At 40.1% G+C, this 13,080-nt stretch overlaps 1 protein-coding gene across 2 annotated transcripts in view; it reads right to left on the bottom strand.

The window, feature by feature from the left end:
* Positions 1-2,252: 2,252 nt before the first annotated feature.
* Positions 2,253-13,080, bottom strand: part of trappc8 (trafficking protein particle complex subunit 8) — a 37,907-nt gene continuing 27,079 nt past the window's right edge. For both annotated transcript variants that reach the window (XM_030133033.1, XM_030133034.1), the window contains exons 23-29: positions 11,707-11,775; positions 11,551-11,609; positions 8,804-9,004; positions 7,721-7,822; positions 6,312-6,451; positions 4,381-4,470; positions 2,253-3,145 (exon numbers count right to left, since the gene is read on the bottom strand). In XM_030133033.1, the coding sequence (XP_029988893.1) occupies positions 2,911-3,145; positions 4,381-4,470; positions 6,312-6,451; positions 7,721-7,822; positions 8,804-9,004; positions 11,551-11,609; positions 11,707-11,775 (896 nt within the window). In that variant the 3' untranslated portion in view covers positions 2,253-2,910. The remainder of the gene's footprint in view (positions 3,146-4,380; positions 4,471-6,311; positions 6,452-7,720; positions 7,823-8,803; positions 9,005-11,550; positions 11,610-11,706; positions 11,776-13,080) is intronic.

The following is a 13,080-nucleotide window of genomic DNA, read 5'->3' as shown; positions in this document are numbered from 1 at the left end:
TGGTTCCACGTGTCTGTAATGTTACTGTTGTGGTTCCACGTGTCTGTAATGTAACTGTAACGGTTCCACGTGTCTGTAATGTTACTGTAATGGTTCCACGTGTCTGTAATGTTACTGTTGTGGTTCCACGTGTCTGTAATGTTACTGTAACGGTTCCACGTGTCTGTATGTTACTGTTGGTGTTCCACGTGTCTGTATGTTACTGTAACGGTTCCACTGGTCTGTAATGTTACTGTACGGTTCCAACGTGTCTGTAATGTTACTTGTAACGGTCCACGTGTCTGTAATGTTACTGTACGGTGTTCCTGTGTCTGTAATATTACTGTAACGGTTCCAGTGTCTGTAATGTTACTGTTGTGGCTTCCCCGTGTCTCTAAGGTACTACTGTAACAGTTTTCCACGTGTCTGTAATGTTACGTAACGGTTCCACGTGTCTGTAATGTTACTGTACGCTGGTCAACGTGTCTGTAATTGTTACTGTAACGGTTCCACGTGTCTGTAATGTTACTGTAACTGGTTCCACGTGTCTGTAATGTTACTGTAACGGTTGCCACACTGGTCTGTAATGTTACTGTATGGTTTCCACATGTTCTGTAATGTACTGTAACGGTTCCACGTGTCTGTAATGTTAACTGTAACGGTTCCACTGTGTCTGTTAATGTTAACTTTGTAACAGGTTTCCACGTGTCTGTAATGTTACTGTAACGGTTCCACGTGTCTGTAATGTTACTGTTGTGGTTCCACGTGTCTGTAATGCTACTGTAACGGTTCCACGTGTCTGTAATGTTACTGTTGTGGTTCCACGTGTCTGTAATGTTACTGTAACGGTTCCACGTGTCTGTGAATGTTACTGTAACGGTTCCACGTGTCTGTAATGTTACTGTTGTGGTTCCACGTGTCTGTAATGTTACTGTAACGGTTCCACGTGTCTGTAATGTTACTGTTAGTGGTTCCACAGTGTCTGTAATGTTACTGTAACGGTTCCATGTGTCTGTAATGTTACTGTAACGGTTCCACGTGTCTGTAATGTTACTGTAACGGTTCCACGTGTCTGTAATGTTACTGTAATGGTTCCACGTGTCTGTAATGTTACTGTAACGGTTCCACGTGTCTGTAATGTTACTGTTGTGGTTCCACGTGTCTGTAATGTTACTGTAACGGTTCCACGTGTCTGTAATGTTACTGTTGTGGTTCCACGTGTCTGTAATGTTACTGTAACAGTTCCATGTGTCTGTAATGTTACTGTAACGGTTCCACGTGTCTGTAATGTAACTGTAACGGTTCCACGTGTCTGTAATGTTACTGTAATGGTTCCACGTGTCTGTAATGTTACTGTAACGGTTCCACGTGTCTGTGATGTTACTGTTGTGGTTCCACGTGTCTGTAATGTTACTGTAACGGTTCCACGTGTCTGTGATGTTACTGTAACGGTTCCACGTGTCTGTGATGTTACTGTAACGGTTCCACGTGTCTGTAATGTTACTGTTGTGGTTCCACGTGTCTGTAATGTTACTGTTGTGGTTCCACGTGTCTGTAATGTTACTGTAACGGTTCCACGTGTCTGTAATGCTACTGTTGTGGTTCCACGTGTCTGTAATGTTACTGTAACGGTTCCACGTGTCTGTAATGCTACTGTAACGGTTCCACGTGTCTGTAATGTTACTGTTGTGGTTCCACGTGTCTGTAATGTTACTGTAACGGTTCCATGTGTCTGTAATGTCACAGTTACGGTTCCACGTGTCTGTAATGTTACTGTTGTGGTTCCACGTGTCTAATGTTACTGTAACGGTTCCACGTGTCTGTAATGTTACTGTTGTGGTTCCACGTGTCTAATGTTACTGTAACGGTTCCACGTGTCTGTAATGTTACTGTTGTGGTTCCACGTGTCTGTAATGTTACTGTTGTGGTTCCACGTGTCTGTAATGTTACTGTAACAGTTCCACGTGTCTGTAATGTTACTGTAACGGTTCCACGTGTCTGTAATGTTACTGCAACGGTTCCATGTGTCTGTAATGTTACTGTAACGGTTCCACGTGTCTGTAAAGTCTTTCCATTTTTCCATGACAGTACATTCACCATGATTTAATGAGTTTATATACTTTATTTAACAGCTGAATATTCACAACACTATATTTGTAATGTAGTAATGTCAAATTTTTCATGCCAATTCACTTACACTACATACAAAATTATTAGTTATGTTTTAATTTTCCACTTAGATCCAATTTAAAATATAAATATGACTCATTTTCAGAAAGTCCTGCCATCTAAATAAAAACTCTCCATCTCAATAGGGTGACGCCAAAATCCCACTAAGAAGCCAAGTGGACTGGAAGCTGTTGAAAATTCACTACCACAGACTGGATTACATGAAAAAGAAAAAAAACCATGTAGTTTGAGTTCTGCAGTCTTGATGGTATAAACAGCTGTAGTTCGAATGTTAAGGATCATTCAAAAGAACATTTATTCCAGTTGAGACCTTCGACGTCCTGCACCAACTGGCCAACACTAACTCATGGTCAGTCCTGCTAAAAAGGTATTTCAACACGCAACTGAAAAGTCTGAGATGTACAAAAGATTATGGTAAAGTAAAACATGATGGTTAGAAAAAGTGGAGATGTCAAGAGATGGACGGAAGGAGGGCTCAGAGTAGAAATGAGGAAACATCTGTAGAAAACCGGTGAATTGAAAGGTTGAAACTAAAGTGGTTCTGAGATCCATAAAATGCCTGACCTCATGTCAAGTCAGTAATTATTAAAAACAGCAAAATGTTTTTTTTCCTCCCGATACATCATCTTTGTAATTTACTTAGAAAACATATGCATTTGTTACTGTGCAGAATCATTCAAAAACATTTGGTCATTAGTGTACAGGTGGAGGTGGAGTCGACGGTGGCGGGTTCGGCTCCGTTCAGGCGTTTGTAATAATCATCAGAGCAGGACAGGACGTCTGTTGTCTCGTCTCACACAGATTTCCCTGATCAACTGGCTTGGCGAAGACTCGCGGTGTGTTGAGGTTGTAGACTCCTGCTTGGAGGAAACAGGCTCTCAGAGTCAGACACAGAACTTCCTGGGCCTTCAGCTGCAGCTTGTACTGGGTTTGACCGACCCAGGTGAACGGGCTGTAGACCTCCAGAGAGTCCGGACTGGAAGACAAACAGCACAAACCACACTCACTTTTACACAATCAAGCTGATTCAGCCTCTGCATTTAAGCCCTCCTAACATGCACACGCAACCTAGCATTAGCATTAGCATTAGCACACATTAGAAGCAGTGAGCTGCAGTTGAAGGTGTTCGTGGACCTCCAGATCTTCATCAGTACCATGGTCAGGGGCACCGCAGGAGAATTAACCCATAAGAAGCTGTTTTTAATGATGGACGATGCAGCGTGGTGGTAGGCAGGTGGAGGTACGAGGGGATATGTAGTATATACATATGTAATGTACCCACAGTATATACGTATGTAATGTACTCACAGTATATACATATGTAATGTACCCACAGTATATACATATGTAATGTACTCACAGTATATACATATGTAATGTACTCACAGTATATACATATGTAATGTACTCACAGTATATACATATGTAATGTACCCACAGTATATACGTATGTAATGTACTCACAGTATATACGTATGTAATGTACTCAGAGTATATACATATGTAATGTACTCAGAGTATATACATATGTAATGTACTCACAGTATATACATATGTAATGTACTCACAGTATATACATATGTAATGTACCCACAGTATATACATATGTAATGTACCCACAGTATATACGTATGTAATGTACTCACAGTATATACATATGCATGTACTCACAGTATATACATATGTAATGTACCCACAGTATATACATATGTAATGTACCCACAGTATATACGTATGTAATGTACTCACAGTATATACATATGCATGTACTCACAGTATATACATATGTAATGTACCCACAGTATATACATATGTAATGTACCCACAGTATATACGTATGTAATGTACTCACAGTATATACATATGCATGTACTCACAGTATATACATATGTAATGTACTCACAGTATATACATATGCATGTACTCACAGTATATACATATGTAATGTACCCACAGTATATACATATGTAATGTACCCACAGTATATACGTATGTAATGTACTCACAGTATATACATATGTAATGTACTCACAGTATATACGTATGTAATGTACTCACAGTATACACGTATTCAATGTACTCACAGTATATACATATGTAATGTACTCAGAGTATATAACTGTCCATTGTTTTCTACCTCTTCAAATGGATTTGCATTTAGAAGGATTGCAGTTTACATGAACTCTAAAACAGAGTCCAACAGAGGCTTACTTGGTGCTTTTGTGTCGCAGGTCAATGATGACATCAGCCTGAGCCAAGGAGCAGTTGGTCAAAGTCAAAGTAACAGGAACCACACAGAGACTACGGACAAACACACACAACAGCAGATGGTTATTCAGCAGGCCTTTACTGTGGACCCCAAGGCACAGGGACTGTACCCATCATATTTACTATTATTATTATTATTATTATTATTATTATAAAAGAAATGTGGCCCAGAGTGTTGGAAATGCACCCAAACATATTATTGCATAAATGTGCAGCCTGCTCTTGAAAACTGTGCTATTATTCGGATTGACATTTGATGCATTGATTTTGTTAAAGTTGCAAAAAACCGTCCAGATTTGTCCTTCTGAAATGAATAGGGCCATTTTCAAGTAGCTCCCGTTCCCACACGATTGATCCTAAAGTTATTCCGTCAAAACGACAAATGTGCCCAAAGATTATATATGTGACACATAGTACAGATATCACACACAGTTGTGAAAAATTGTTCAATTCAGTTCAAATCAATTTAATTTCTAGAGCCCTACATCACAACAAAAATAGTTGGAAAAACTCTTCTTTCAAAGACTATTGACATGTTTATCGTTTGTTCATCTCCAGACCTCTAAGCGTACAGAGTGCTGATTTTTCTCATTCACTCCAGTGTTAAATGTTGGTCACTAACATGTTGGATTATCTCCACTTTACACAGTCTCTGCTCATTCACTTTGGACTTTTTTCCTCATATTATACATCGATGTATTCGCAAGACTCACCACAAACCGACCTGCAAGACCTTTGGAGATCAGATGTCGGGTTATGGATGTTCATCAGTTTGTTTGAGAGGTGGTTTCTTAGTGAATTAGTGAACGTGCAGGGTATTCAACCAAACCACTCCTTCCAATCCACCCGTTTGTCCAGTTCATCAGACCTCACACCACTAGACTGTTTTTATGTGGATCCCTAAAAGACAAAGTCTACGCTACGAGACCTGGAACAGGCGCTGAACTGAGAGCAGCCACTGAACATGAATGAACACAAATACCAAGGAACTGTTTGGTGATGTGTGCGATTCTACTGGTTGGCGTTGTCAGCAGTGGTGGTTAGTGGTTTGACATCCCCTTAAGGGTCCCTTTAGTGGTTTGACACCCCCCCCCCCCCCCCCCCAAAAGGGCCCTTTAGTAGTTTGACCCCCCCTTAAAGGGCCCTTTAGTGGTTTGACCCCCCCTTAAGGGGCCCTTTAGTAGTTTGACCCCCCCTTAAAGGGCCCTTTAGTGGTTTGACCCCGCCTAAAAGGGCCCTTTAGTGGTTTGACACCCCCCCTTAAAGGGCCCTTTAGTGGTTTGACACCCCCCCTTAAAGGGCCCTTTAGTGGTTTGACACCCCCCCCTTAAAGGGCCCTTTAGTGGTTTGACACCCCCCCTTAAAGGGCCCTTTAGTGGTTTGACCCCGCCTAAAAGGGCCCTTTAGTGGTTTGACACCCCCCTTTAAAGGGCCCTTTAGTGGTTTGACACCCCCCCTTAAAGGGCCCTTTAGTGGTTTGACCCCGCCTAAAAGGGCCCTTTAGTGGTTTGCCACCCCCCCTTAAAGGGCCCTTTAGTAGTTTGACCCCACCTAAAAGGGCCCTTTAGTGGTTTGACACCCCCCCTTAAAGGGCCCTTTAGTAGTTTGACCCCACCTAAAAGGGCCCTTTAGTGGTTTGCCCCCTTTAATGGTTTCTGTGCCGTTGGTTTTGTTCCTTTACTTATAAACAGTCCGTCTTTGGTTCTAGTTCTTCTTTTCCATCACACCTACACAGAAGTCCACAGATCCAGCCCGAGGCCAGAACACAGAGTCCTGTTCCTTCAGGACATGTGCACATGTTCAGTTATATTTCGGGGCTTTCAGTTGCCCTTCAGAGCATTAGCATAGGTTCCACACATGAGCAGAGCTGTCACCTGTCCTGGACGAAGGCGTGGCTGTAGCTCTCAGGGTACTGGAGGCTGGTCTTAATCAGCTGGGACAGTTCTGCAGAAGGAGGGACGACTGGAGGAGGGACTTCAGACTTGAACTTCAACAGCACCATCTCCTGAGCTTCCTGCAGTGTCCCCAGTAAAAAACACACCATTTAAGTGGTCGTACTCAAAATAATACAAAGTTTATCTTTAGGCTGAAGCTGCTGTATGTACTGATGTGATTTAAAGAACAGTTCATCAGCTGTTAACTCCAGTGTGTGTCGTATTATCAACGATACTCATTCTATTATTCAGTTCTGTATGTAGTTTATAAAACTGGAATTAACATGAGTGAATAAAATATTTGCCATTAATTAACAAGTAACTAATATGCATTCAGTATCTGTTTAATATCACTTTATCCAGGGTGTCCATGTTCACTGATTTTTAAAGTGAACCTGTACTGGTCATGTTTAACGCCTTAACTGTGTTTGGTGTTTGACTTAGAACAGAGGCACACATTCAGGAAAAATCCCCATAATGCACCACACTGGACCTTTAGGAGGTGAATAATGGGTGGGGTCAGAACCTATGAGAGCAGCCATTGGCTGTAAGTGAAGTATCATCATCAATTCCAGGTGATCAGTACCAGTAAACCAGTATCAGTACCAGTAAACCAGTATCAGTACCAGTAAACCGGTATCAGTACCAGTAAACTGGTATCAGTACCAGTAAACCAGTATCAGTCAGTCAGACAGATTGAGTTAAAGTACGTGTTAGTGTTTGTTCAGTTGTGACCTTTCCACTCCTCTGTTGTCCCAGAGATGTGACCCATCACTGGGTTGGGGTTCATGCTGTTACCATGGTAACATGTATGCTAGCTTCACTGTCCTGGTTGTGCAAAGGTGCTGCCATGGTACAGTAGTTAAATGTCATTAATGCTTCATGATATAAAAGGGAAAATATGAGACTTAAATACTTTTCTCATAAATAAAACAAACCTTTTCAGCTTTTGTTAACTAAGGCTTTTCTTATAATAGCTAAAAAAAAAAACCCCTGTAACTAAAAAAACCCAAATGTGAAATGTAAACATCCAGTGGTGTCCTGGTTCAGAATGACACACAGGCTGAGAAAAGACCATTCATTCGGTCCACATTTAAAAGGAGGTTTTGTTTGGTGAAAATGTGCCGTAGGCTGTTCCCCACACTGATGTGACCCATGAAGTTAGAGCTGACATGAGAACGTACAGTCCATTAAATGAAGGTTTGAATACACAGGTGGAAATGAACTCTGCACTCAAATTCAATACAGATTCTAGTCACATGTCAGACTGAGTCATTTGTTCCATGGAATTCAAATGCATCTTTTTCAACGACAGACACCAGTGTTTTCGACAGCTGTGGAAACACTACCTTTCTGGGAGTCAAAGAACTGGCCTCTTTTCCAACGGTCTGCAGAGCCACGTGGAGTTGACCTTCCAGGATCAGCTGTTTGTTGTCTTCAACCACGTAGGCCTGGACACACAAACACAGCACACAGGGTTAAGGCTAACCCTAACCCACACAGGGTTAACCCTAACCCTGTTAAAACACGACATTTTCAGCTGACATGTGGATTTATCAGCCACCAGCTGCTGTTCCTGTCCTTGGGTTGTGAATATTTGTATGGACACAACATTTAAAGTGTATATAATAAATACATCCATCCATCCATCCATATATATATTCACACACACAGCATCACATAATTTTTTAGGTTATGGTTACAGTTGAAATTGAAAAGAATTCTTAACTTTATTTTCTTCTTTGTTGCATATACTTACATACAGCATTAAAACAGACTTAATTGTCTTTACTCAGGAAGTGCACCAGTATTGTTTTGAATGGATCAGAATTGTAGACTCCTAGATTTCGTTGTGATCCTGTTGTGAAACATCATGGATAGTTCAGTCATGTTCTACCAGGCTTTGGTACCCATGACTAAGACATGCATCAAATTCTACCTTACTTTGTATTTTCTTAAAATGGAACATTTTTTTCTGTTAAACATTTGATATGTTTTCTATATTTGACTGTGAATAAAACATGGATTTATGAGATTCTGTTTTTTTTTATTATTATTTTAGCGTCCTAACTTTTTTGGAAGTGGGTTGTATAGGACATTTTTACAGAAGATACTAGAGAAAAATGGAAAACTCTGTACCGGAGTTACAAATAACACCGAATGCACTGGTGTTACAAATAACACCGAATGCACTGGTGTTAAAAATAACACTGAATGCATTGACATTACTAATGACACTGAATGTACCGACGTTATGAATAACACCGAATGCTCCAAAAGTTATTTTTATTGTTATTATTATTTTTATTGTTGCTGTTCTTGTTGTTGTTGTTATTATTGTTTTTCCTCTTCTTCTTCTTGTTATTGTTGTTATTCTTGTTCTTGTTGTTGTTATTCTTATTCGCTGTATGAGTTGACCTGGACATACTCACCTTCCAGATGACGATGATGTTGAGGTCCAGTTCATTACACTTCTTGAGGATGCTGCTGATGTCACTGGTCCGGTTCTCAGCGCAGACTGGAGGCTGACTCTTACCATAGGATGATACTTTAGATGGCGCCACCTGCTGAGACTCTGATGTCTGACAGCAACGGAAGAAAAAATCTCCACAGGGTGTTGAAGAACTAATAATCTGTGTAAATAAAAGAGGAAGAGATGTGCTGTGAGTGCAGGAGTAAAACCAGAGCACATCAAGGACCGGACCTGAAAACACTGGGTCACTGTCAGGGTTAGCAGGACTTTTATTCAAACTACAGGACACGTTTCATCATCAACACAACAACTGCTCAGTGTAGAAAATACACAATGTGAGCATCTTTTACCTCGGCATCATTTACCATTTGTATTTATTAATTCCAGTCAGGATCTGGAAAAAGTAGCTGTGACAAGAGCAGGTTTACCACAGTGTAACATCATTAAACCACAGTCTGTAAGTGTCTATTAATGTCTGAAAATGTGAAAGACTTAAGGCCTTAGACTAAAGACTTAAGGCCTCAGACCAAAGACTTAAGGCCTCAGACCAAAGACTTAAGGCCGTAGGCCAAAGACTTAAGGCCTCAGACCAAAGACTTAAGGCCTCAGACTAAAGACTTAAGGTCTCAGACCAAAGACTTAAGGCCTCAGACCAAAGACTTAAGGTCTCAGACCAAAGACTTAAGGCCTCAGACTAAAGACTTAAGGCCTCAGACCAAAGACTTAAGGCCGTAGGCCAAAGACTTAAGGCCTCAGACTAAAGACTTAAGGCCTCAGACTAAAGACTTAAGGCCGTAGGCCAAAGACTTAAGGCCTCAGACTAAAGACTTAAGGCCATAGGCCAAAGACTTAAGGCCGTAGGCCAAAGACTTAAGGCCTCAGACTAAAGACTTAAGGCCTCAGACTAAAGACTTAAGGCCTCAGACTAAAGACTTAAGGCCGTAGGCCAAAGACTTAAGGCCTCAGACTAAAGACTTAAGGCCGTAGGCCAAAGACTTACGGCCTCAGACCAAAGACTTAAGGCCTCAGACCAAAGACTTAAGGCCGTAGGCCAAAGACTTAAGGCCTCAGACCAAAGACTTAAGGCCGTAGGCCAAAGACTTACGGCCTCAGACCAAAGACTTAAGGCCGTAGGCCAAAGACTTAAGGCCTCAGACTAAAGACTTAAGGCCTCAGACCAAAGACTTAAGGCCTCAAACCAAAGACTTACGGCCTCAGACCAAAGACTTACGGCCTCAGACCAAAGACTTACGGCCTCAGACCAAAGACTTAAGGCCGTAGGCCAAAGACTTAAGGCCTCAGACCAAAGACTTAAGGCCTCAAACCAAAGACTTAAGGCCTCAGACCAAAGACTTACGGCCTCAGACCAAAGACTTAAGGCCTCAGACTAAAGACTTAAGGCCTCAGACTAAAGACTTAAGGCCTCAGACTAAAGACTTAAGGCCTCAGACTAAAGACTTAAGGCCTCAGAGGAATATGCATAGAGGGAAGGGAGCTCCTGCTGTTTCCGTGTTGTGTCTGTAGCAGCTGTGTAGTGTGTTTGTTGCTTTTTCATGCCGCTGCAGGCAGCTGTGCAAACCTCCGTTTCCCACAGTGCATGTCGCGACAAAATTCCGAAGATGCCTGAGGTACCTCCAGGCTCTGTTTGTAAACAAATGGTTTGTTTCTGGTGGATGGTGCTAAGAAACTGTTCACCATGAGGGAAGAGATTCAGGTGAGTAATGACAGAAAGACTAACGGATTCATGATACTGAGGATATGACTGAGGTTGGATAGATCTGAGGACAAACTGGTGATGAAAGTCTACTGCAGCTTTAAGACTGAGACAAAAACCCAACCATGAAGAACTACTGTGACAGGCTCCAACTTAATGCAACCTTAACAAACCCCAACTGAACCAACTACACTAACCTTAACTGAACTAACCCTAACCCTAAGGGCCCAGAGGTCACTGGTATCCACTATACTGTCCTATAGTTTCTCCAGATTCTCAGGGATCTTATAAACAAAACACTGATGATGGAAAAACCTTCACAATATTATGTGAAGAACATATTCTGACATTATTACAGACTGGTAAACCTCTGCCCATATTTACTTTGAAAAAATAAAATTCTCTTTATAGATTCTCATATTACTGACCTGTTGCAAATTAACGTAATTGATTGCAATATATTCCTGCAGCTGTTTATTTAACACCACTTACTGTTCAAGACCCTTGTTGCTCATGACATTTTAGAGACATCCAACCCTGCCATCAAATTAAAAAGTCATTCATTCATCCATCATCTGATCTTTTTAAATGGTACCTTTTTTCAGTTTAAAACTTTTGACTTTTTTCTATGTTTGATTGTGAATAAAATATTGGTTATGAGATTTTCAAGTCACACTGTTTTCTGCTAATGAAGTTCATTTTGTCTTCTGTTAATGTAATTAGACTTTTCTTTTGTTCAGACAAGGTATAGATATTAGATGTTACCCGTTGGACAGTTTCGAATGTGACTCAAGTCTTCCTCAGAAGCGTCAAGACTGGAGTCACAGTTGAAACTGTCCAACAGGTAACATCTAAAAACTATACCTTGTCTGAACAAAAGAAAAAAGTATATTTACATACTGTTTTCTATTGACAGTTTTCAATGACAGTTTGTACCCAAATGTGTTTACTCTTCCATGTTTTGTCATGTTTGGGGAAAAAATGATGTTTACCTGCTCATTTCCTAGATTCAGGTCTGCAAATGTGTATTTAGCTATTGTGTCCGGAGAAGCTAGAAAGAGACAGAAAACAACAAAAACATTAACTATTCAAAACCATCCATAAAATCCCATCAGAGGGATTCCATTAATACATTGTACTTCCAGTACCTTGATGGAGTTTGCATCGAATGGCCCTGAAGCACAACTTGGCTCTTTCTCTGCTTGTAAGTTTACAGTCTGGTAGAAAAAAGAGACACAGACACAACTTATGACATGATGAGCTCACACAAACACCTACTTAATAATAATAATAATAATAATAATAATAATAATACATTTTATTTGTATAGCGCTTTTCATTGAACTCAAAAACACTTTACATACAGCAGATAAAAACAGACCAAACACATTAAAAACAGATAAAAGCAGGTGCAAAAGGCAGGTATGCAAATATAAAACGGTAGCCTCCGGTAGTACCAAGGGTTCCTCTGCACTTAGTTGGGGTGAATATAAAACAATTAAACATTAAGATTAAACATTAAAATCAATCTTAAATAAATGACTTTTAAAAGGGATTTAAAAGTGTTGAGGTCGGAGCAGTGTCTGATAGAAGGTGGGAGGGAGTTCCAGAGGTTTGGAGCAGCAATGGAAAAAGCTCTGTCCCCCCCAGGTTCGGTGCTTATGTTGTTGGGTTATTTTACGTAGTAATTGAACCAAAATTTTACATTAGAAGTTGTAGTAGTTTAAAAATGAAACTCCTCCAAAGTTTAATGACAAAGTGCCTGATAGTTGGCACTGATTTTTGAACAGTGTTTATTCACCGACTTGAAAGTTTTCACCTTGTTTTTAAAAACTGATTCAGCATCAAACTACTTGGTCTTATTTTAACAAAATTAAAAAAAACCTTTGATGTCAAAGTAAGGACTTTTTTTTGTTTGTTTGTTTTACAAACTATTTTTGTAAAGGTAAATCCAATCATATCCAAAAACTTTGAATAACTTCTGATGCCCCACTTCTCTTGATAATGCACACAGATTTTGAACACATTCGGCAAAACGCTCAAAGATGGGTTCATTCAAATATGTCGGAGAAAACGCAGACTCAGCGTTTGGGAATTTTCAGTCCAAGATGGCTGAATTCTGGTTTGTTTTGGGCCATGGCCATAATAGTATTTTTTGTTTGTCTTGCGATTAATGTGTGTACCATTTTTCATGGCTGTATGACAAACTTTACGTGGGCCAAGGTCCCATTGGTTTAATGTATTTCCACTTTTCAAGGGGGTGCTGTCGTGCCATTACGGACATCTATAAAATCTATATGTAAATTCAATTTCACGCTTCACTGAATTTTGGGTAAAATTTGGTGAGTTTTCGTAAATGTTCAGGGGGTCATATTTGTGCTCAAATTGCAGCAGAAAGAAAAATAAACAATAATAAAAATAATAATAATAAGAAGAAGAAGAATAGTAACAATAAAAATAATAAAAATAATAATTGTAACAACAACAACAACAATAATAATAACAATAATAATAATAATAAC

Source organism: Sphaeramia orbicularis, chromosome 4 (genome assembly GCF_902148855.1).
Source record: "Sphaeramia orbicularis chromosome 4, fSphaOr1.1, whole genome shotgun sequence".
Classification (NCBI taxonomy): Eukaryota; Metazoa; Chordata; class Actinopteri; order Kurtiformes; family Apogonidae; genus Sphaeramia; species Sphaeramia orbicularis.
The sequence above is the reverse complement of the archived record's forward strand: the minus strand, read 5'-3'. Positions and strand labels throughout refer to the sequence as shown.